The sequence below is a fragment of the Ranitomeya imitator genome, chromosome 4 (genome assembly GCF_032444005.1).
Source record: "Ranitomeya imitator isolate aRanImi1 chromosome 4, aRanImi1.pri, whole genome shotgun sequence".
Classification (NCBI taxonomy): domain Eukaryota; kingdom Metazoa; phylum Chordata; class Amphibia; order Anura; family Dendrobatidae; genus Ranitomeya; species Ranitomeya imitator.
In genome coordinates this window covers 448,499,711-448,523,031 of record NC_091285.1, presented here as the reverse complement: position 1 = coordinate 448,523,031, position 23,321 = coordinate 448,499,711, and the positions used below count along the sequence as shown (strand labels likewise).

At 41.9% G+C, this 23,321-nt stretch overlaps 1 protein-coding gene across 6 annotated transcripts in view; it reads right to left on the bottom strand.

Annotated features, from left to right (window-relative positions):
* EDC3 (enhancer of mRNA decapping 3) overlaps positions 1–23,321 on the bottom strand; it is a 91,388-nt gene that overhangs the window by 2,990 nt on the left and 65,077 nt on the right. For all 6 annotated transcript variants that reach the window (XM_069765710.1, XM_069765714.1, XM_069765716.1 and 3 more), the window contains exons 4-6: positions 22,662–23,012; positions 6,585–6,738; positions 375–592 (exon numbers count right to left, since the gene is read on the bottom strand). In XM_069765710.1, the coding sequence (XP_069621811.1) occupies positions 375–592; positions 6,585–6,738; positions 22,662–23,012 (723 nt within the window). The remainder of the gene's footprint in view (positions 1–374; positions 593–6,584; positions 6,739–22,661; positions 23,013–23,321) is intronic.

Genomic DNA, 23,321 nt, shown 5'->3' with positions numbered 1-23,321 from the left:
GAAAGTCTGATTTTGTGTAAGCGCAGCCTCAAAAATGTGTGTTTCGTGGCACAAGATGCATATATGCTTATGAGGCTGCAGAGCTCAGTTCAAGAGACCCGCGACCAGTCTACGCACTTTGGATCTTTGGGCTCACAAGCAAACTCTAGCATTATCTGGCAATTCTGAAAAGTCATCACCTGATCAGGAAGAAGACAGGAGCAGTGCTGGGAACCCATTGACTATGGCGATCGTTGAGTATATTACACAGGTTTTGGCAATAGTTTTGTGAGAATGCTCCTTTAAGTAAATGTTTCTGACAGGCATTCACAAAAGAGTACCAGTGAAATACCATCGGATGATCCAATCTCTCATTATGCAACTCAAGCACTGACCTTTTACATTTGACACCTGCTTGCCTTCTGTTCGACAAAACAGATTTATCTCGTTGGTAACTGGCTCCAACATCTTCACAAAATTAGGTAGAAATAGGATAATATCTACATCATGATTGGCCAAGTGCCGACCGCAGCTTATTCCCTGAGCCCCTTTGAGGTGTGGCCCACACAGAACGGCAACAATAGGTCGCTGGTGAACATTTTTAGGATTCAGCCTACAAATAGATTAAAGAAACAAGTGAATACAAATGGCATACTTCTATATTAACAATCATTATTACATTTTTCACTATTTGTCAGCTTTATGAGACCGCTTTGGAGCACTACTGCAAGAAAGAGTGGGCAAAGATTGCCAACTGCAGATGTGCCATGCTGATAGACTCCTATCCAGAAAGACGAAGTTGCCTTTGAATTTATGGTAACATTGAAAGTATTAGGTTTAAGGATGTGCATATTTATGCAACCAAATTATTTTAGTATGGGATTATTTTAGTTCTTGTTGGATCCTGATATGCATGCCAGGCTCCCACAACCCAGAAATTAAGGCCTGAATTTTTATACTTTTGACAACAACTTACGGTAAATTTAGTAAAGTCACCAATGTAGGGCTCCCCAATCTTATTTAAGAGGTTTTAAGACCAAGTAAAAAAAAAATGACCAGTTTTTGCGCATAGATTTTTTTTTTTTTTTTTTAAACCCACCATATGACATCAGAGACATGGGCCTTTTTATTTGGCACTTAGATGCCATGGCGTGCACCAAGGAGGCGTTGCTCACTGGATACTCTAGGGGTTTGAGACCACAGATACACCAAAAATAAAAAATAAATTATATTGATAGATATACAAATAATTATTAATAAAGTACTAATGGTGTATTGTGAAAAGGTAGTGACTAAACACTAGAGATAGAGAACCAACCACAACTAAAACATGAACAGCAGAGAAAGTATACCCACGCAGAAGATAATTATCAAATAGCCTTTATTTGCGGTGACAAGTGGCACAATAAAACAATTAATCAGTACGCGAATTATGACAGGACAATAAAAAAATATATATTTTAAAATCAATCAGATATAAATAGGTGACCTCAAAAATAGCTCTTGCAGTTTTTTTGCCAAAATTAATGGTCGGTATAAATAATGAATAAAACCTACCAAAAATAAATAAAAAAAATAATATATATTTTATATATTATAAAATAATATAATTATATTATATAATTTTTTTATTTATTTTTGGTAGGTTTTATTCATTATTTATACCGACCATTAATTTTGGCAAAAAAAACTGCAAGAGCTATTTTTGAGGTCACCTATTTATATCTGATTGATTTTAAAATATATATTTTTTTTATTGTCCTGTCATAATTCGCGTACTGATTAATTGTTTTATTGTGCCACTTGTCACCGCAAATAAAGGCTATTTGATAATTATCTTCTGCGTTGGTATACTTTCTCTGCTGTTCATGCTTTAGTTGTGGTTGGTTCTCATACTCTAGGGGGTGAAGTAAACAGATTTAAAATGCTGCCTGGCCACCTTACCAAAAATGAGCTACCAGGAGGACTTGAGATTATATCTTCCCAGGAGCTGCTTACTTTCTGTCAGAGGCGAGTACAAAACGACTAGCTACCACTTATTGTGGAAGGTAGCTGTAATCACTAACTGGTACTTTGACAGAACACACTGCACACATGATGGGCAGCCACAGACTGGTGATAGGTGCTCTTTAATAAATTTCCATGACTTCCAACACTGCCTCACTACTGAGCATGTACATAAAGTACAGCACAGATTCATCTCCACTAAAAGTATAGATCTTTAGATAAGGAACAGAACATATTTATAAAACATTACATAACTTTCCCAAATTTTTGTGAAAAAATATTCAGCACTTACTGCATTCAACTACTGCACCCAATTTATTATATACTTGAGTATAAGCCGACCCGAGTATAAGCCGAGACCCCTAATTTTGCCACAGAAAACTGGGAAAACTTAATGACTCGAGTATAAGCCTAGGGTGGAAAATGCAGCAGCTACCGGTAAATGTCAAAAATAAAAATAGATACCAATAAAAGTAAAATTAATTGAGACATCAGTAGGTTAAGTGTTTTTGAATATCCATGTTGAATCAGGAGCCCCATATAATGCTCTATACAGTTCATGATGGGCCCCATAAGATGCTCCATACAAAATACGCCCCATATAATGCTCCATACAGTTTATGATGGGCCCCATAAGATGCTCCATAGAAACATTTGCCCAATACAATGCTGCATAAAGGTTCATTATGGCCCCATAAGATGCTCCATAGAGTAATATGCCCCATTTGCTGTGATTTAAAAAAAAAGACAAAGAAAAAAAAAAAAAAAAAAAACATACTTGCCTCTTAGGCCCCCGACACTTGCGATATTCACCTGTCCCCGTTCCACCGCTGGGCGCCGCTGTGTCTTCAGGGTCCTCTGGCTGTGACGTTCAGGCAGAAAGCGCGCACTAACCACGTCATCGCGCCCTCTGACCTGAACGTCACAGCCAGAGGATGCGGAAGATGGAGCAGCGCCCGGCGGTGGAACGGGGACAGGTGAATATTGCAATGCTCGCCCTCCCCCCGTTATACTCCAGACGCGGTCCCCACTTCTCACTGACAGATGGTCTCGGCGCCAGCAGCTTTTTCCAGTGTTCAGCGGTCACTGGTACCACTCATTAAAGTAATGAATATGCGGCGCCACCCCTATGTGAGTGGAGTAGCGTCCATATTCATTACTTTAATGAGCGGTACCATGTGACCGCTGAACACAGGAAGAGCTGCCGGCGTCTAGAGACCATCGGAGATGCAGGGACCGCAACAGGAGCAGGTGAGTATGAAGTGACAGCCGCTGCTCCCCCTCCCCCACCGACCCCTGGGACAATGACTCGAGTATAAACCGAGAGGGGCACTTTCAGCCTTAAAAAAAAAAAAAAAAAAAAAAAAGGGGTGGGGGGGCTGAAAATCTCAGCTTATACTCAAGTATATACGGTACTTTAGGAGTCATATTATGACCATTTTTGGAGTAGAGTTCGACTCAGACTACACAGCTCTGGTGTAAAAGTCAGCTCTAGTTTAGCCTCTTCTCCAGTGAGGCTTACAATCCAATTTCCTTATGCAGAATATATTCTGGCTAACAAAAAGCAAATAGAGAGATAACAAATGTTTATTTTATCAGCTTAAATTACACTAATATTTAATATATTCAAATTACTACACAATCTACATAGCGCATATGGTATTTTATTAGTAAAATGATTTACAGATTATGTTACAGGGCAATAAACAGGCATTGAATGTTAAGTCTCAGGAGATATCGGTGTGTTTCATACCGAAGTAATGATATCCGGTTTATTCACACTTTGAAGACCAACCCACACCTAGTAATTTATTTGTGCTTGTTTATACACACGCAATGCTTGCTAAGCACGACCTTGCTAAATTGGTTTGTACTTTAGTGCCCTGAGTTAAACTGGTATTACTGGTGTGGTGTGAGAGCAGGAAGAGAGGAGGGCAGAAGATCGGCATCGCGTGTGAGAAGAACATTCCTAACAGACTTGTATCACTTTAACAGTGGGAAATAGAGGCCTGGTTGTATAACTGGCTTCATTCCTCTGCTTATCTTGCACGCCTGGTGGCAGAGTTCCCAGTTTTAAGGCTAGATATTGGCTAGGCAACTCTAATGATACAGTTAGACATTCAAGATTTTATTCAATTTTTTTTTTTTGCCTAGTGCCTGTGACCGATCAGTATATTCTGCATATAGATAAACTCATCCAAATCGTATCTCCCTTCCATGTCTGAATCTTATACCTTATGCTGGCTGCAGATGGTAGTTCTAAGTTGGGCAAAAACCTTATAACTAGTGATGAACGAATATATTGTTACTCGAGATTTCTCGAGCATGCTCGGGGGTCCTCAGAGTATTTTTTGGTGGTCGGAGTTTTAATTTTTAGCACCGTGTTATGACCTGGTGGTCAGGACAATAATGGACCTGGTGGTTAAGAGCACACGGAATGACCTGATAGTTACTGATAATATAGGACGAGCTCTGGGACGTGGGAACTCTGCTGACCGCAATCCCTAATCCTATCAACCACACTAGAAATAGCCGTGGATTGCTCCTAACGCTCCCTATGCAACTCGGCACAGCCTAAGGAACTAGCTAGCCCTAAAGATAGAAAAATAAAGCCTACCTTGCCTCAGAGAAATTCCCCAAAGGAAAAGGCAGCCCCCCACATATAATGACTGAGTAAAGATGAAAATACAAACACAGAGATGAAATAGATTAAGCAAAGTGAGGCCCGACTTACTGAACAGACTGAGGATAGGAAAGGTAGCTTTGCGGTCAGCACAAAAACCTACAAAAAGACCACGCAGAGGGCGCAAAAAGACCCTCCGCACCGACTCACGGTGCGGACGCGCTCCCTCTGCGTCCCAGAGCTTCCAGCAAGCAAGGCAACAATCCAAATAGCAAGCTGGACAGAAAAATAGCAAACCAGAGAAAAACAAGCAGTCACTTAGCTTCTGCTGGGAAGACAGGTCACAAGAACGATCCAGGAGTGAACTAGACCAATACTGGAACATTGACAGGTGGCAAGGAGCAAAGATCTAAGTGGAGTTAAATAGAGGAGCCAGCTAACGAATTAACCTCGTCACCTGTGGAAGGAAACTCAGAAACACCCACAGCCACCAGAAAAAGTCCATGGACAGAACCAGCCGAAGTACCATTCATGACCACAGGAGGGAGCCCGACAACAGAATTCACAACAGCACCGCAGCTGAAGGATTTACGTGTGTTAGCCAGCATAAGTACATGTGGGGGGTTGCCTGGTTGCTAGGGAATCCCCACATGTACTTATGCTGGCTACCATATGTAAATCATTCAGCTGCAGCGCTAAACAAACTCCGAGCACTAAAAAATACTCGGAGGACACCAGAGCATGCTCGAGAAATCTCAAGTAATGAGTATATTCACTCATCACTACTTATGACATGAGGAGCAGATAAAATGCATTCAATCGTCAAAGTGCTTGATGACCAGGAGGGTACAAAGTGTAGAAGTGGGGGGTGGGCTGAGGAGTAGGTGAAGTTGGCTGTACTGAGGGAGAGGGTGGGTGGAAATCGGTATGACTTAAAGGGAACCTGTCACCCCCAAAAATCGAAGGTGAGCTAAGCCCACCGGCATCAGGGGCTTATCTACAGCACTCTGTAATGCTTTAGATAAGACGACAACCGATGTATCCTGAAAGATGAGAAAAAGAGGTTAGAATATACTCACTCAGGGGTGGTCCCGCTGCGGTAGGCGTCGCGGTCTGGTCCGGGGCCGCCTATCTTGTTACGATGACGTCCTCTTGTCTTCAGGCTGTGGCTCCGGCGTAGGCGTACTTTGTCTGCCCTGTTGAAGGCAGAGCAAAGTACTGCAGTGCGCAGGTGCTGGGCCTCTCTGACCTTTCCCAGTGCACTGCAGTACTTTGCTCTGCCCTCAACAGGGAAGACCAAGTACGCCTGCACCGGAGCAGCAGCGTGAAGACAAGGACATCATCGTAAGAATATGGGAGGCCCCGGACCGAATCGCGACGCCCATCAGACCAGAACAGAACCGGGACCGCCCCTGGGCAAGTATAATCTAACCGCTTTTTCTCATCTTTCAGGATACATCGGGGCTTATCTAAAGCATTACAGAATGCTGCAGATAAGCCCCTGATGCCAGTGGGCTTAGCTCACCTTCGATTTTGGGAGTGACAGGTTCCCTTTAATATTCTCACCCAAATTAAGTGTTTTGGAAGAAAAAGAGAATAAAGAAAAAAAAAATCCAATTTCTTTGTCTATATAGCTACTTAAAAAACATCATAGGCATTGGAGGGATGGCCTGATCTCTTGATACCTGGATCTTGTGATGCTCTCCTTTTTTGCTTATGGCAACCCCTTAACTATAGCCGTGCAATAAGAAACTTTATTTAGTCTAGACCTAGTAATTACTTTGTTTTTCTATCTAAATAATTATTCATAATTACTGGCAATGTGTCTGTCCTAAATACCTTAGTTTCATCTCCGAAAACAAACAGAAAAATATAGCACTTTTATGAGATTCCAGATCTGTAATCATATTTGAAAGAGAAGTTAACAGAAACGTGAAACATTTTTTCATAAGCAAAGTCATTTTTTTCAGCTCACCTGTTTGGCCCACCGAGTAGCGTCAGTGCCATCTGACTGGCACAAACTCCTGACATTTCCAACTGTTTCTCAACTGATAGGCCGTGCTTCTCAGCCACGCATAAGAGCTTCTTGTGCAATCCATATGAAATGCTGGGTACCACCAGACCTGAATCTGGAGAATAAAGAGTTTGAGATCAAAGAAAGCAAACCTTAGTGAAAAGTATAAGAAATACCATGAATTTATCTGAACTGAGCTTGTGGAAATCCATATACTTCCCACCAAAACAAACCCATTTAGAAGTATCCATGTGTAGGAGACATATTTAGTGTAGATTCATCTATCCTTTGTAGCTCAACTTAATGATTACAAGCTGCAATTCCCAAGATATCCTTTTTCTGCACAACTCAATCTGTGAAGCAAAGCTGTAGTGATGGATGTAGAAATATACAAGGCCTTCTCAGAGTTTTTTCAAATAAAATCGAAAAATGTCTTAAAACGCAGATCAGAAGTTAAGCGTTATGTTCTGCTGTGAATTTAGTATGGCTTTAAGTTGTTTAAAACGGAACTCTTACGTAATAGTCTTACTGATTGTAATACTTACATGATGCATATAAACTAAAGGGCCTAGTTCTCCTGCATTCTGATAAGGAAAGATATGGCAATGTGTTTATTCACACAATTCACAGTTGCGTGCAATACACTGTAGACTAACTTGACTATGGGTGCCACCCGTGTCACATGGGGAGCAGAGTCTGTTGTTCTACTGCACGAAAGCCTGGCAGCTGTGATTAGGAATTGGCACAAAGGCTAAGGCAAGCAGCCAAGCCTCTCACCTCAGATAGAGGCAGCTGGCGACTTCTGGCACAAGGAGATTTGCTTGTCACGTTATGTTCATGGAAATGACCTGGAGCCAAAGCTTGCCCCACTCTGCCCTTATGAACCAGCACTAGTTATCAATTACCAAGATGAAAGTGTAAAGGTAGCACAAAAACACCAAAAAAAACTATTTTCGTTACAATAAGGAGCATATGCTGGACAACTTTAAAGATCACATATAGTACACAGTTAAAACAAATCCTGGATCCACTGCGATTTAAAAATCAATGGAGAATATAATTAGCCTATATATAATAGCATATATACAATCATGGGGAAAACTAAATACACCATCTTTGAAGTAATAATAATTTTAGGAAATTCTAAAGGACCAGAATTAAGTAAATAGAAATAATAAAACTACAAGACAAATTACACTGTCCTTATTTTACGAAAACATAAATCCTAGGCCAAAATATAGTAAACAAAGCGTGTAATACATTGGGTACATCCTTTGAATTAAATGAATTAAAGGGAACTGTGCACTATTAAAATGCAGAATGGATATATAGAGATAGATATACATATATTTTACATATACACACACACATTAGAAAGTGATCTTAATAAAATAGTGCCTTCAGACTGGACTGCATTTTCATGGTGATTGATTCTTCTATTTAACATCAAATTGGATGTAGATTTGCTCATGTGCTTGAGATTGTGGTCCTGATGTGGGCAAGTTTTAAGATCAATAACCTCACATTCAACAGTGGAGTACTTTGGAATATGCAGTTGCCCAGGGTCTTGTGGCTGCAAAATTAGCCGAAACCATGACCCCACCACTGTGTTTGACAGTCAGTATGTGGTGTTTTTACTCATCTGCTGTGTTTGGTTTTGTCCAAATATTGCACAAGACAAAGACCTAACATCTCCACTTTAAGGTACCTTCACACTAAGCGAGGTCGCTAGCGAGATCGCTGCTGAGTCACAAGTTTTGTGACGCAACAGCGACCTCAGTAGCGATCTCGCTATGTTTGACACGTAGCAGCGACCAGGCCCCTGCTGTGAGATCGCTGGTCGTGTCGGAATGGCCTGGACCTTTTTTTTGATCGTTGAGGTCCCGCTGGGTAGCACACATCGCTGTGTTTGACACCTTACCAACGACCTCGTTGACGACTCAGACACCGACACATAGGCGTGCATTTGCGTTGCCTTTTCCGCACCCCTCCGCTCCGATTGGTGGTCGCTACTGCGTTCTGATTGGCAGTCATGCCTTCAACAGAAGGCGACATAGTAGCGCTTCCATCCTTTGTTCCTGACTGCGTGGTGGTTTGCAGATCGTTGTAGAGTTCTCCGGCCTGCGACTCCTCTTCGATTTATCTATTTTTCAACGGTTCTTCTGACACCTTTTGTGCACGGTAGGTATCGTTTGGGGTCTCAAATGCGTTCCCACCGAAGGGCTATTGTGTCGCCTCATAAGGCAAGGCCGCCACCAATCAGAACGCAGTAGCGACCACCAATCGGAACTGAATGGGCGCGGAAAAGGCAACGCAAATGCACGCCTGTGTGACTACAACGTCACACAGGATGTCCCTCATCGAGGTCTGAATCGTCATAATAGCTGCCATGTGACAGGGTCTCAACGACCAACGACATCGTTGTACAGGTCGCCGCATCGATTCTGCATCGTTGGGAAGATCTCACTGTTTGACATCTCACCAGCGACCACATAGCGACGCAGCAACGATCCCTGACAGGTCGTATCGTTGTCGGGATCGCTTTAGCGTCGCTAAGTGTGATGGGGCCTTTAGTCTCGTCTGTCAAAAGCATATTGCCCCAGAAGTCTTGTGACTTGTCAACTTTGCAAACTTTTGCGGTGCTGCAATGTTATTTTTGGAAAGAAAAGACTCCGTAACCCTTCCAAGCAAGCCATACTTCAGTCTTTATTTAATTGGACTGTGATGAATGTATCCATTTACCATGCAGAGGCTTTTAGGATATGTGCACACGATGCGGAAAACGCTGCGGATCTGCAGCAGTTTCCCATGAGTTTACAGTGCAATGTAAACCTATGGGAAACAAAAAAAACGCTGTGCACATGCTGTGGAAAAAAAACGCGCGGAAACGCAGTGGTTTACATTCCGCAGCATGTCACTTCTTTCTGCAGATTCTGCAGCAGTTTTACAGCTGCTCCTATAGAAAACCGCAGTTGTAAAACCGCAGTGAAATCTGCAAAAAAAACCACGGTAAATCCGCAATAAATCTGCAGCAAAAACGCAGAGTTTTTGCCTTGCATATTTATCAAAACTTCTGCTGCGGAAAAATCCGCATTGGACCATTATACGTGTGCACATAGCCTCCGAGTCTGAGCCTTAGCTCTTGGGCGTTTTGCAATTTGTCAGAGCATTGCATGGTGTGTTCTTGGGGAAACTTTGCTTTAATGGTCACTTGGTTGAAAGTCCACCTGGAACATTTTCCACTTGGAAATAATCTATTTCACTGTAGAATTGATGACAACAAATTGTTCAGAAATGGCCTCAAAATGTCTCACCAAGTTTGCTTCTCAAAGATAATTACTGATTTTCCTCCTTGGCATTATGTTAACACACATTGGAAATGCACTAGAAAAATCAAACTGCAATACAGCAACTTCAGATTTTATAAGATGCAGTCAAAACTAGCTAATGACCAATATTTGAAGGACATTACATTAGCAGCTAGCGGTGGAATCTTCGCCCTCTTAATTCCTATGTTAGCAGTGCTTAATTTTTCAAACACTGTCCTGCATTTTGGCTTCGTTTTTGTTATAAAATGTGTAATTTGTCATGTGTTGTTGTATTTACTACACGTTAAAAGACCAGATTTCTTTTGTCTTGATACTTAAAAGACATGGAATTCAAAGAGGATGTTCTTGTTTTTTCTCATCACTATCTTTCTGCAAACCTTCTCAATAATAAATTTACCATAATAAAAGCTTAAGGGGTCATCCACTTTCTTGATACTGCATCTTCTCACAAGCTGACCCGCACTTCTGTCCATAAAAAGCTGCTGATGGAGGAGCAGGTGACAAGACATGTCCATCAGCCTCCAACAGTAAAGCAGTGCTGCTCTGTTTGTGTGGAAAGATGCACTAACAAGGGAATGTGGAGCACCCCTTTAGTGCCACTTACTGTTTATGTTATATGCCACCATTACATTTCTGCACCTTTAAATATTGAATACCAATATCAGCTTATGTGCACAACATAAAATCTGACCAAATATTGACTTACTTGACAAGGTAAATGTAAGAAAAAAAATAAAAAAAAAATAGATAATGAGTTGTCAGACAGGTTACTCCAGCTGCACCTGCTTTTCCCAGCTGTTCAATAGTCACACGCAACATACTCTCCATTCATGAGGTCTCATTCATCTACTGTGTTCCCTAGCACAGACAAATCTCTAGGCTTAACCCATTCACATACATGCAGTTGTGTATTAGCTCAATCTGCAAATAGTTCTTCCAATTTTGTAAAGGGTCTCAAAATAAAAGGGACCCTATGAAGCCACATTTCTTGCCAGAAGAAACACCAACCCGGGATATAATAAATCAATTAGCGCTCATTTAAAGGCCATTTTACATGGATTGGCACAACTTTTATAGGGCTAAACAATGGCTAAAGGGTACCAGTCACCTAGCTCATGCTGCTCAAGTCACAGGCAGCATAAATCGGAGTGTGGCTACACGACTGCAGCCAGTTATATTTTTCTCTGAAAAGTTCCAACGTTTCAGAGAAAATGTAAACGGGAGGATACGTCTGGGGACCACAGGCAGAGGAGAGCCTAGTTCAGCGCTGCCTCGGCTGGCTTTTTTTTGCATCGCTCTAGGTGACTGACCAATATAAATGGGTATGGGAGAGACCTGTGGATCATATGGAACGGCGATGGGATAAGCTGGCCGGGGCAGTGCTGAACAAGTCTCAACTATCTGTAGTCCCCAACCAGATAGTTTCAGAGACAAAAACATGCCTAGCTGCATTCGGGCAGGTAGGCTCTAATTCATACTGCCCATGATTTGGGCAGCTGCATCAAGTGACAGCTTCCCTTCAGAGGGACTGCACAGCCCTCATCTGGTCTACACAATATCAACAAGAATTCATCTGTTTATGTGGAGAGATGTGCTGCAGACAACATTTAGGCCAGCATAAGGGATACAATCAGCTGTCGGTCCAATGATCACTGTTTAAGAGGGTGTTTTACCAGGTATTGTGTTTCCACAACCCAATAAGCTAACCACATTGGTGTCCTCTGCTTTTGTGATCAAAACTAATGAGATGTATTTAGGCATTAGCCCGAATTTGGTGGCATACTGTCCAGTACTGTATAAAAGCAGGTTTTCAATGAATACTCATGTTTATTTGTCCACGCAAAATTCTCAAATATCATTTTGCAGGGCAAGCGTCACTCCATCTATGTACCTTGGTCTGTCCATGAGATTTCTAATATATAGTCATCTAAGCTATAGAAGAAAAAGCAGTGACTGGAAAGTTACAGAAATATATTTTAACCCCATGTGCGAGTGCGATGCTGCTGAAATCCACACCAACATGCAGTTTTAAATACTCTTAAAACTGATTAGGTCTGTGCAGCTTTGGAGATGGAACTGAAGTTTACCTGCAAAACTGCACGGACAGTATACATTTACAAACCATGCAAATTGGCTGTAAAGTACATGCTGCACTGTTTTTCGGCAGCTAGATTTTTCCATACGCATTTATCGAGACTCAGAATTTTCATTCTTCTTAACCCCTTTACCCCCAAGGGTGGTTTGCACGTTAATGACCGGGACAATTTTTACAATTCTGACCACTGTCCCTTTATGAGGTTATAACTCTGGAACGCTTCAACGGATCCCAGTGATTCTGACACTGTTTTCTCGTGACATATTGTACTTCATGATAGTGGTAAAATTTATTTGATATTACCTGCGTTTATTTGTGAAAAAAAAAACGGAAATTTGGCGAAAATTTTGAAAATTTCATTTCGCAATTTTCCAACTTTGAATTTTTATGCAATTAAATCACAGAGATATGTCACCCAAAATACTTAATAAGTAACATTTCCCACATGTTTACTTTACATCAGCACAATTTTGGAACCAAAATTTTTTTTTGTTAGGGATAAGGGTTAAAAGTTGACCAGCAATTTCTCATTTTTACAACACCATTTTTTTTTAGGGACCACATCTCATTTGAAGTCATTTTGAGGGGTTTATATGATGGGTATTTTCTAAGTGTGACACCATTCTAAAAACTGAACCCCTCAAGGTGCTCAAAACCATATTCAAGAAGTTTATTAACCCTTCTTGTGCTTCACATGAATTTTTGGAATGTTTAAATAAAAACGAACATTTAACTTTTTTTGACAAAAAATTTACTTCAGCTCCAATTTGTTTTATTTTCCCAAGGGTAACAGGAGAAAATGGACCCTAAAAGTTGTTGTACAATTTGTCGTGAGTACGCCGATACCCCATATGTGGGGGTAAACCACTGTTTGGGCGCATGGGAGAGCTCGGAAGGGAAGGAGCGCAGTTTGACTTTTCAATGCAAAATTGACAGGAATTGAGATGGGACGCCATGTTGCGTTTGGAGAGCCACTGATGTGCCTAAACATTGAAACCCCCCACAAGTGACACCATTTTGGAAAGTAGACCCCCTAAGGAACTTCTGTAGAGGTGTGGTGAGCACTTTGATCCACCAAGGGCTTCACAAAAGTTTATAATGCGTAGCCGTAAAAATAAAACAAAAATTTTTTCCCACAAAAATTTTTTAGCCCCCAGTTTTGTATTTTCCCAAGGGTAAGAGGAGAAATTCGACCCCAAAAGTTGTTGTCCAATTTGTCCTGAGTTCGTTGATACCCCATATGTGGGGGAGGAACCACCGTTTGGGCGCTTGGGAGGGCTCGGAAGGGAAGGAGTGCCATTTGGAATGCAGACTTAGATGGAATGGTCTGCAGGCGTCAGTTTCCGTTTGCAGAGCCCCTAATGTACCTAAACAGTAGAAACCCCCCACAAGTGACCCCATATTGGAAACTAGACCCCCCAAGGAACTTATATAGATGTGTTGTGAGAACTTTGAGCCCCCAAGTGTTTCACTACAGTTTATAACGCAGAGCCGTGAAAATAAAAAAATCTTTTATTTCCCACAAAAATTATTTTTTAGCCCCCAGTTTTGTATTTTCCCAAGGGTAACAGGAGAAATTGGACCCCAAAAGTTGTTGTCCATTGTGTCCTGAGTACGCTGATACCCCATATGTTGGGGTAAACCCCTGTTTGGGCACACGGGAGAGCTCTGAAGGGAAGGAGCACGGTTTTACTTTTTCAACGCAGAATTGGCTGGAATTGAGATCGGACGCCATGTCGCGTTTGGAGAGCCCCTGATGTGCCTAAACAGTGGAAACCCCCCAATTATAACTGAAACCCTAATCCCAACAGTAATCCTAACCACACCTCTAACCCAGACACACTCCTAACCCTAATCCCAACCCTATTCCCAACCGTAAATGTAATCCTAACCCTAACTTTAGCCCCAACCCTAACCCTAGCCCTAATCCTAACCCTAGCCCTAACCCTAACGGGAAAATGGAAATAAACACATTTTTTAATTTTTCCCTAACTAAGGGGGTGATGAAGGGGGGTTTGATTTACTTTTATAGCGGGTTTTTTAGCGGATTTTTATGATTGGCAGCAGTCACACACTGAAAGACGCTTTTTTATTGCAAAAAATATTTTTGGCGTTACCACATTTTGAGAGCTATAATTTTTCCATATTTTGGTCCACAGAGTCATGTGAGGTCTTGTTTTTTGCGGGACGAGTTGACGTTTTTATTGGTAACACGTTCGGGCACGTGACATTTTTTGATCGCTTTTTATTCCGATTTTTGTGAGGCAGAATGACCAAAAACCAGATATTCATGAATTCTTTTGGGGGAGGCGTTTATACCGTTCCGCGTTTGGTAAAATTGATAAAGCAGTTTTATTCTTCAGGTCAGTACGATTACAGAGATACCTCATTTATATCATTTTTTTATGTTTTGGCGCTTTTATACGATAAAAACTATTTTATAGAAAAAATAATTATTTTTGCATCGCTTTATTCTCAGGACTATAACTTTTATTTTTTGCTGATGATGCTGTATGGCGGCTTGTTTTTTGCGGGACAAGATCACGTTTTCAGCGGTACCATGGTTATTTATATCTGTCTTTTTGATTGTGTGTTATTCCACTTTTTGTTTCGGTGGTATGATAATAAAGCGTTGTTTTTTTTCCTCTTTCTTACGGTGTTTACTGAAGGGGTTAACTAGTGGGCCCGTTTTATAGGTCGGGTCGTTACGGACGCGGCGATACTAAATATGTGTAATTTTATTTTATTTTTTTATTTAAAGAAATGTATTTATGGGAATATATATATTGTAGATTGTAAGCTCTCACGAGCAGGGTCGTCTGATTTTGCTTTAATTATTGTATTGTTAACGTTGTTACTTGTGACTTGTGTTTGAAACGGTTAAACTGTAAAGCGCTGTGGAATATGTTGGCGCTATATAAATAAAGTATATATATATCATCACAGATCGATGATCTGACAGTTTGCATAGCACTCTGTCAGATCACCGATCTGACTTACAGCACTGCAGGCTTACCAAGCGCCTGCTCTGAGCAGGCACTTGGTAAACCACCTCCCTTCCCTGCAGGACCCGGATGCCGCGGCCATCTTGGATCCGGGCCTGGAGCAGGGAGGGAGGTAGGGAGACCCTCGCAGCAACGTGATCACATCGCGTTGCTGCGGGTGGCTCAGGGAAGCCCACAGGGAGCCCCCTCCCTGCGTGATGCTTCCCTATACCGCCGGCACACGGCGATCATGTTTGATCGCGGTGTGTCAGGGGTTAATGTGCCGGGGCGGTCCGTGACCGCTCCTGGCACAGTGTCGGATGTCGGCTGCTATGACGTACTATCCCGTCGGTGGGAATTAAGGCCTACCCCATCTCGACGGGATAGTACGTCATATGGGATTAAGGGGTTAAAGGGATTTTTACTCCGTGACTATTAGATCCCTGTCCTGAGATGCAGGAGACATATGTTGCAGTTTTAGATACGGTGCTGGAAAGGGTAATTATGATTAATGCTAGCAAACAAGATAAACATAATGTAATTACACCTAATAACAGATGCCCGCATTCCTCACACTTTGCGTGCCATACAACACTATCCTGCTGGCATTGCTCACACTATATTGGAACGTAACTTTAAGGAACTGGCAGGCAAAGTATTTAACTAACTTTTGCCTAGGTGAACCATCACACACACACACAACCTAATCGAGGACAGAGAGGGTGAAGGAGAAAGTCCTGTCACGCAATGAGGAAGAATCTAAAGCTAATGTTTAGACTTTTAATTACTGGATGACATATGTGCGAGTGAAGAAGGAACGCCTCCTGCCTCGCACACACGCAAGCCAATTCTAAGGCAAACCACAGCAGAAGTACCGTAATAAGGGATGTAATATAAACTTTACAGTGGGGTAGAGAGGAGCAGGAGCTCCTCCGGGAGGCGAGAAAGCTGGAAGGTGAAGTTAAACATAAAATATGAAGTAAAATAGGGGGGAGCTTGGCAAAGCGCTATATGTTCTTCTAAACAAGCTGAACCTCATGCACAATGGGGCATGCTGTGGGTAGGAAGCTGGGGGGAGGCTTGGCTGCTCAGGAAGCCAAGTAATTAAAGAGGCCCTGAAAGGAGGAGGGAGGGGGCTGTTGGAAAAGTTTTACTATGACATTTTACAGCTGGTAGTGAAGCTAGGCAGATACTGATTGAGTAGCACTCTTAACACGCAACACATGCAACGCAATCATTCACACTGTGGGAAGGAGCAAGGGTCACTTGTAATACAGACAATACCCAGTAACCCATTTCTGTCTGTAACAATCACGTGACTTAAGAACATTTGTATGAAACCAGAATTGGGGCCATTCACACTTTTTACTTTAACAATTCACAGCCCAACTGCAGGTCTCCTGGGACATGTAACACTGTTAGCTTGTGTCAGAAGACCAGCGGTTAGGCTGAGAGATGCAGTTGTAACATGGATTGAAATACAGACGGTATAAGGTCATGTGAATAAACCATATGGCAGTACGCATACCATTGATACATGCACCAATGCATGCTATAATTCCGAGCTATTCTGCCGTAATGCTACTACATGTGACTATACTGTGCATCTTGAAGGCAGTCTAAAGTGCAGTCTGTGCAACAGCGTACATGTCAATTTACACGGCACCGAGCTCCAACGCGTTCAGCTATATCAAGTGTGAATGTTTCCATAGAATGAAAAGTTCCTAATGATACATATTTATCATACGGCAGAAGAAAAGTTCAAACAGATGACCTATGGCCAGATATACAATGGAGCACATTGATAAAAGGCTCCAGGGTTTGTGCACCCTGACATAAAATGACATATATAGAACCCATTTCCCTCTACTGTATCTCAGAGCTGGAATTAAAACAGCAGCCAGCGGTGGTCATTTCACCAGTTATCGTATTAATTTGTTGGGATCTCCATGCATGTGTCGTGACGGTCGCAACACATGTAGCTGCGGAGCCAACAGCTGATCAGTCGGAAGCCGGGTTCCCTCTGCAACTTATTCGGCAAGCGCTATAGTTTGCCGAGTAAGCCCTGACTCGATCAAATTCACTCATCTCTATTAATAATCTACAGGTTAACCCCTCTGTGACCTTAGACGTACTATCCCGTCGAGGTGCCCTGGGCTTATCTGACCCTGGACGGGATAGTACGTCATAGCCGATCGGCCGCGCTCATGGGGGGAGCGCGGCCGATCGCGGCCGGGTGTCAGCTGCTTATCGCAGCTGACATCCGGCACTATGTGCCAGGAGCGGTCACGGACCGCCCCCGGCACATTAACCCCTGGCACACCGCGATCAAAGATGATCGGGATGTGCCGGCAGAGCAGGGAAGCACCGCGCAGGGAGGGGGCTCCCTGCGGGCTTCCCTGAGACCCCCGGAGCAACGCGATGTGATCGCGTTGCTGCGAGGGTCTCACCTCCCTCCCTGCTTCCTCCAGCCCCGGATCCAAGATGGCCGCGGATCCGGGTCCTGCAGGGAGGGAGGTGGCTTCACAGAGCCTGCTCAGAGCAGGCACTGTGAAGGCTGCAGCGCTGCATGTCAGATCAGTGATCTGACAGAGTGCTGTGCAAACTGTCAGATCACTGATCTGTGATGTCCCCCCCTGGGACAAAGTAAAAAAGTAAAAAAAAAATTTCCAAATGTGTAAAAAAAAATTAAAAAAAATATTCCAAAATAATGAAAAAAAAAAAAAAATATTATTCCCATAAATACATTTCTTCATCTAAATAAAAAAAAAAAAACAATAAAAGTACACATATTTAGTATCGCCGCGTCCGTAACGACCCGACCTATAAAACTGTCCCACTAGTTAACCCCTTCAGTAAACACCGTAAGAAGAAAAAAAAAAAAACGAGGCAAAAAACAACGCTTTATTATCATACTACCGAACAAAAAGTGGAATAACACGCGATCAAAAGGACAGATATAAATAACCATGGTACCGCTGAAAGCGTCATATTGTCCCGCAAAAAACGAGCTGCCATACAGCATCATCAGCAAAAAAATAAAAAAGTTATAGTCCTGAGAATAAAGCGATGCAAAAATAATTATTTTTTCTGTAAAATAGTTTTTATCGTATAAAAGCGCCAAACCATAAAAAAATGATATAAATGAGGTATCGCTGTAATCGTACTGACCCGAAGAATAAAACTGATTTATCAATTTTACCAAACGCGGAACGGTATAAACGCCTCCCCCAATAGAAATTCATGAATAGCTGGTTTTTGGTCATTCTTCCTCACAAAAATCGGAATAAAAAGCGATCAAAAAATGTCACGTGCCCGAAAATGTTTTCAATAAAAACGTCAACTCGTCCCACAAAAAACAAGACCTCACATGACTCTGTGGACCAAAATATGGAAAAATTATAGCTCTCAAAATGTGGTATTGCAAAAAATATTTTTTGCAATAAAAAGGGTCTTTCAGTGTGTGACGGCTGCCAATCATAAAAATCCGCTAAAAAACTCGCTATAAAAGTAAATCAAACCCCCCTTCATCACCCCCTTAGTTAGGGAAAAATAAAAAAAATGTATTTATTTCCATTTTCCCATTAGGGCTAGGGTTAGGGCTAGGGTTAGGGCTAGGGCTAGGGTTAGGGTTAGGGCTAGGGTTAGGGCTAGGGTTAGGGCTAGGGTTAGGGCTAAAGTTAGGGTTAGGGTTTAGATTACATTTACAGTTGGGAATAGGGTTGGGATTAGGGTTAGGGGTGTGTCAGGGTTAGAGGTGTGGTTAGGGTTACCGTTGGAATTAGGGTTAGGGGTGTGTTTAGATTAGGGTTTCAGTTATAATTGGGGGGTTTCCACTGTTTCGGCACATCAGGGTCTCTCCAAACACGACATGGCGTCCGATCTCAATTCCAGCCAATTCTGCGTTGAAAAAGTAAAACAGTGCTCCTTCCCTTCCGAGCTCTCCTGTGTGCCCAAACGGGTTTACCCTCACATATGGGGTATCAGCGTACTCAGGACAAATTGGACAACAACTTTTGTGGACCAATTTCTCCTGTTACCCTTGGGAAAATACAAAACTGGGGGCTAAAAAATAATTTTTGTGGGAAAACAAAAAGATTTTTTATTTTCACGGCTCTGCGTTATAAACTGTAGTGAAACACTTGGGGGTTCAAAGTTCTCACAACACATCTAGATTAGATCCCTGGGGGGTCTAGTTTCCAATATGGGGTCACTTGTGGGGGGTTTCTACTGTTTAGGTACATTAGGGGCTCTGCAAACGCAATGTGACGCCTGCAGACCATTCCATCTAAGTCTGCATTCCAAATGGCGCTCCTTCCCTTCCGAGCCCTCCCATGCGCCCAAACGGTGGTTCCCCCCCACATATCGGGTATCAGCGTACTCAGGACAAATTGGACAACAACATTTAGGGTCCAATTTCTCCTGCTAACCTTGGAAAAATACAAAACTGGGGGCTAAAATATAATTTTTGTGGAAAAAAAATATTTTTTATTTTTATGGCTCTGCATTATAAACTTCTGTGAAGCCCTTGGTGGGTCAAAGTGCTCACCACACATCCAGATAAGTTCCTTAGGGGGTCTACTTTCCAAAATGGTGTCACTTGTGGGGGGTTTCAATGTTTAGGCACATCAGTGGCTCTCCAAACGCAACATGGCGTCCCATCTCAATTCCTGTCAATTTTGCATTGAAAAGTCAAACGGCGCTCCTTCCCTTCCGAGCTCTCCCATGCGCCCAAACAGTGGTTTACTGCCACATATGGGGTATCAGCGTACTCAGGACAAATTGGACTACAACTTTTGGGGTCCATTTTCTCCTGTTACCCTTGGTAAAATAAAACAAATTGGAGCTGAAGTAAATTTTTTGTGTAAAAAAGCTAAATGTTCATTTTTATTTAAACATTCCAAAAATTCCTATTAAACACCTGAAGGGTTAATAAACTTCTTGAATGTGGTTTTGAGCACCTTGAGGGGTGCAGTTTTTAGAATGGTGTCACACTTGGGAATTTTCTATCATATAGACCCCTCAAAATGACTTCAAATGAGACGTGGTCCCTAAAAAAAAATGGTGTTGTAAAAATGAGAAATTGCTGGTCAACTTTTAACCCTTATAACTCCCTAACAAAAAAAAAATTTGGTTCCAAAATTATGCTGATGTAAAGGAGACATGTGGGAAATGTTACTTATTAAGTATTTTGTGTGACATATCTCTGATTTAATTGCATAAAAATTCAAAGTTTGAAAATTGCGAAATTTTCAAAATTTTCGCCACATTTCCGTTTTTTTTCACAAATAAACGCAGGTACTATCAAAGAAATTTTACCACTATCATGAAGTACAATATGTCACGAGAAAACAATGTCAGAATCACCAGGATCCGTTGAAGCGTTTCGGAGTTATAACCTCATAAAGGGACAGTGGTCAGAATTGTAAAAATTGGCCTGGTCATTGACGTGCAAACCACCCTTGGGGGTAAAGGGGTTAATAGCCACCACTTAGACCCCTGCTGCCAGGAAAAATTTATCTTTACTCCTCCCAACAGCATTCGGCGGTCAGTCATCGGGGTGCCGCCGCCATGGGTTCAGTCACTGCTGTGTAGAGAGTGACAAAAAAACCAGTACACAGGCAAAGATGCTTACCTGTCCAAGGCCGCCAAACAATAACACTAACCAAAGTGCAGCGGACCCAAGTTAAGATGGTGGTTTGGTTAGTGTAATTGTTTGGAGGCCTTGGACAAGTAAGCATCTTTGCCTGTGTACTGTTTTTTTGTCAAGAATAGTGGAGGGTTTTTTTTCCTCCTCTTATGGTGTTTTTTTTTTTTGTTAAAGTAAGACTGGCAATACGTAAGGACCCTTGGCGTGGGTTGCCAGCTTAAATATTATGGCCAAAATACCAACCAATACCTTACATACATTGTTATGTTTTTGGGCACGTCATTTTTTCAGGGTGCAGCTGGGCCCTAGATGGCTCTGTAAACTGTGGCCTCTGTTCACACAGGATGCATTATAGCAATGGCTGGCCCGCTTTATGGCGTCACTAATAGGCCTGGAGCCATATGCCCTGCATTTCTGTGTGAACATGCCACATACAGATCATTTTGCACAGGTGTGCCAGGCGGCCAAATCCTGATTGTAGGCTGGCTGCATTATTGGTATTATTGCACCTGTGCATCTGTCATCCACCATCTTAACTTGGGTCCGCTGCACTTTGGTTAGTGTAATTGTTTGGAGGCCTTGGACAGGTAAGCATCTTTGCCTGTGTACTGTTTTTTTGTCAAGAATAGTGGAGGTTTTTTTTCCTCTTCTGGTGTATTTTTGTTTGTGTAGAGAGAGTCATCTGTAACTGTGCCCTCGGCACTGACTGACAGCAGCTCAGCATTAGTGCCGCTTGTCAGTCAGTGCTTGGGTTGTGGCTAACCTGCGCCTTGACCATTCCTATGGCTCAACACCAGATTACTTATCAGAGACACATGATATTTTCAATTTTCTGAATAAGGGTCTTGTGAGGGCTTTTTTTTTTGCACTCCGAGCTACCATTTTTAATTAAACCATTTTGAGGTAGATCCGAAATTTTGATTGCCTATTATTGCAATGTTGTGAAAGCTAAAAACCTTAATTGGTTTAGATATTTTTTCTCATTACGCCATTTACAGATTTGAAGAATTTCATATTTTGATAGATCGAACTTTTCTCAATATGGCGATGATAAATGTGCATTTTGTTTTAATTTTTAAAGAGGCAAAAAATGAGGGGGATTTGAACTTGCGTTTTTTTGTCATTTAGAAAAAAAAAACAAAACAAAAAAAAAAACACATCTCACTTTTTACTGTACACAATAATCCTCTTAAAGGACTTGAAGCTGCATTCATACCACACAGCACTGCTTTCACAGAAATATCTTAATGACAGGTCCGAAATATCTTAATGACAGGTCCTGGGGTTCTTCAGCAGCCCCCCGGCTGTCATGGCAGCACAGTCATGGGCGCGCGCTGATTAGTGTTAATGCAGCTTCACCCGCAGCTGTTAAGAGGCAGCTAATAGCTGAATAATAAATCAGACATCGTCTGCCGGGACAGATGCTATTCAAGCACGCATCAAATGATGGGACACAACATATGACGTAATTGTACGTCATGTTATAAAGAGGTTAAAATGGAGCCCAAAACTGCATCCCATATTAAAGATATGGCCAGTGATTTATAGATGGGTAATAAGATGCAATACTCTACATTTATTAACATTAAACTTAAGTTGCCAAGTGTTTGCCCATGCAGACATCCTATCCAGATTCATTTATAATATATTACACTGTCAAGCTCAGTTTTATTATCCTACAAAGTTGTGTGCCATCAGTAAATACTTTTACAAACTTATATAGCTATTGGAGCATGTTTTTACTGAATGCAGAACTTTCATAGTAGTGAATGGAGAGACAACCATCAGTAAGAATGGGGGTGGATTGTGGTACCCATGTTACTCAAGTAGATGTGGATCCCACCCACATTCCTTAGACATGTATAAGATATCCTGTAGTTTAACAGCTGGGTACCTGCCGCAGCCACTAAGATTAGAGATAGCCAAAAAGAAAGAAAGAGTTGACACAGATGTGATCATTGAAACAGACTCCTTTCTTACCTGTGCAGTATTCCTTACCACCTGGTTGTGGTACTATAATTCTCCTATATACGATAGGCTCAGATTCAAGTATATTTTCATCATGTCTGTATGTTGGGGGTCTTTCATTTGGGGTTCCACGAGTCTTGGACCCTCCACCAGAGCCTCCACCCTTTCTCTCATGAGTATCTATTTCTTCAAAGACTGCGGCTTTGTCAAAGAGAGCAAGATTTCCTTCAAAGTCAAAATCTGTATCTGGAATTTCCTCTAGGTCATCTCCAAAGCACTCATCATCCCGAGCCTTGAACTGTCCATTCTTGGGTCCACTCTTTTTAGGCGTAGCTTGGTTAGGGTACCGACTGCTTGAGGACCCTAGGTGTAAAAAGCAACAATATCACATAAAGAACACAAGCTATAGATCGTAACAAAACACTTTGTGAAGGTTTTATGGTAAAGATTGTGAATTCTGTACGTAAATGTGCATAGTTTATATATATTCACATAATGCCCGGGTAACCGTTCCTGTTCCTTCCTGCCTTTAGTACATTATGTACTTGAGGCAGCTTTACATGACTTGCGAGGATTTATTTTACATATTGTACTCATTCCACTGTTCCTTTAACACATCTCCTACACATACATCTGTCTTTCAAACATAGCCCATTAGCAAACTGACAAACT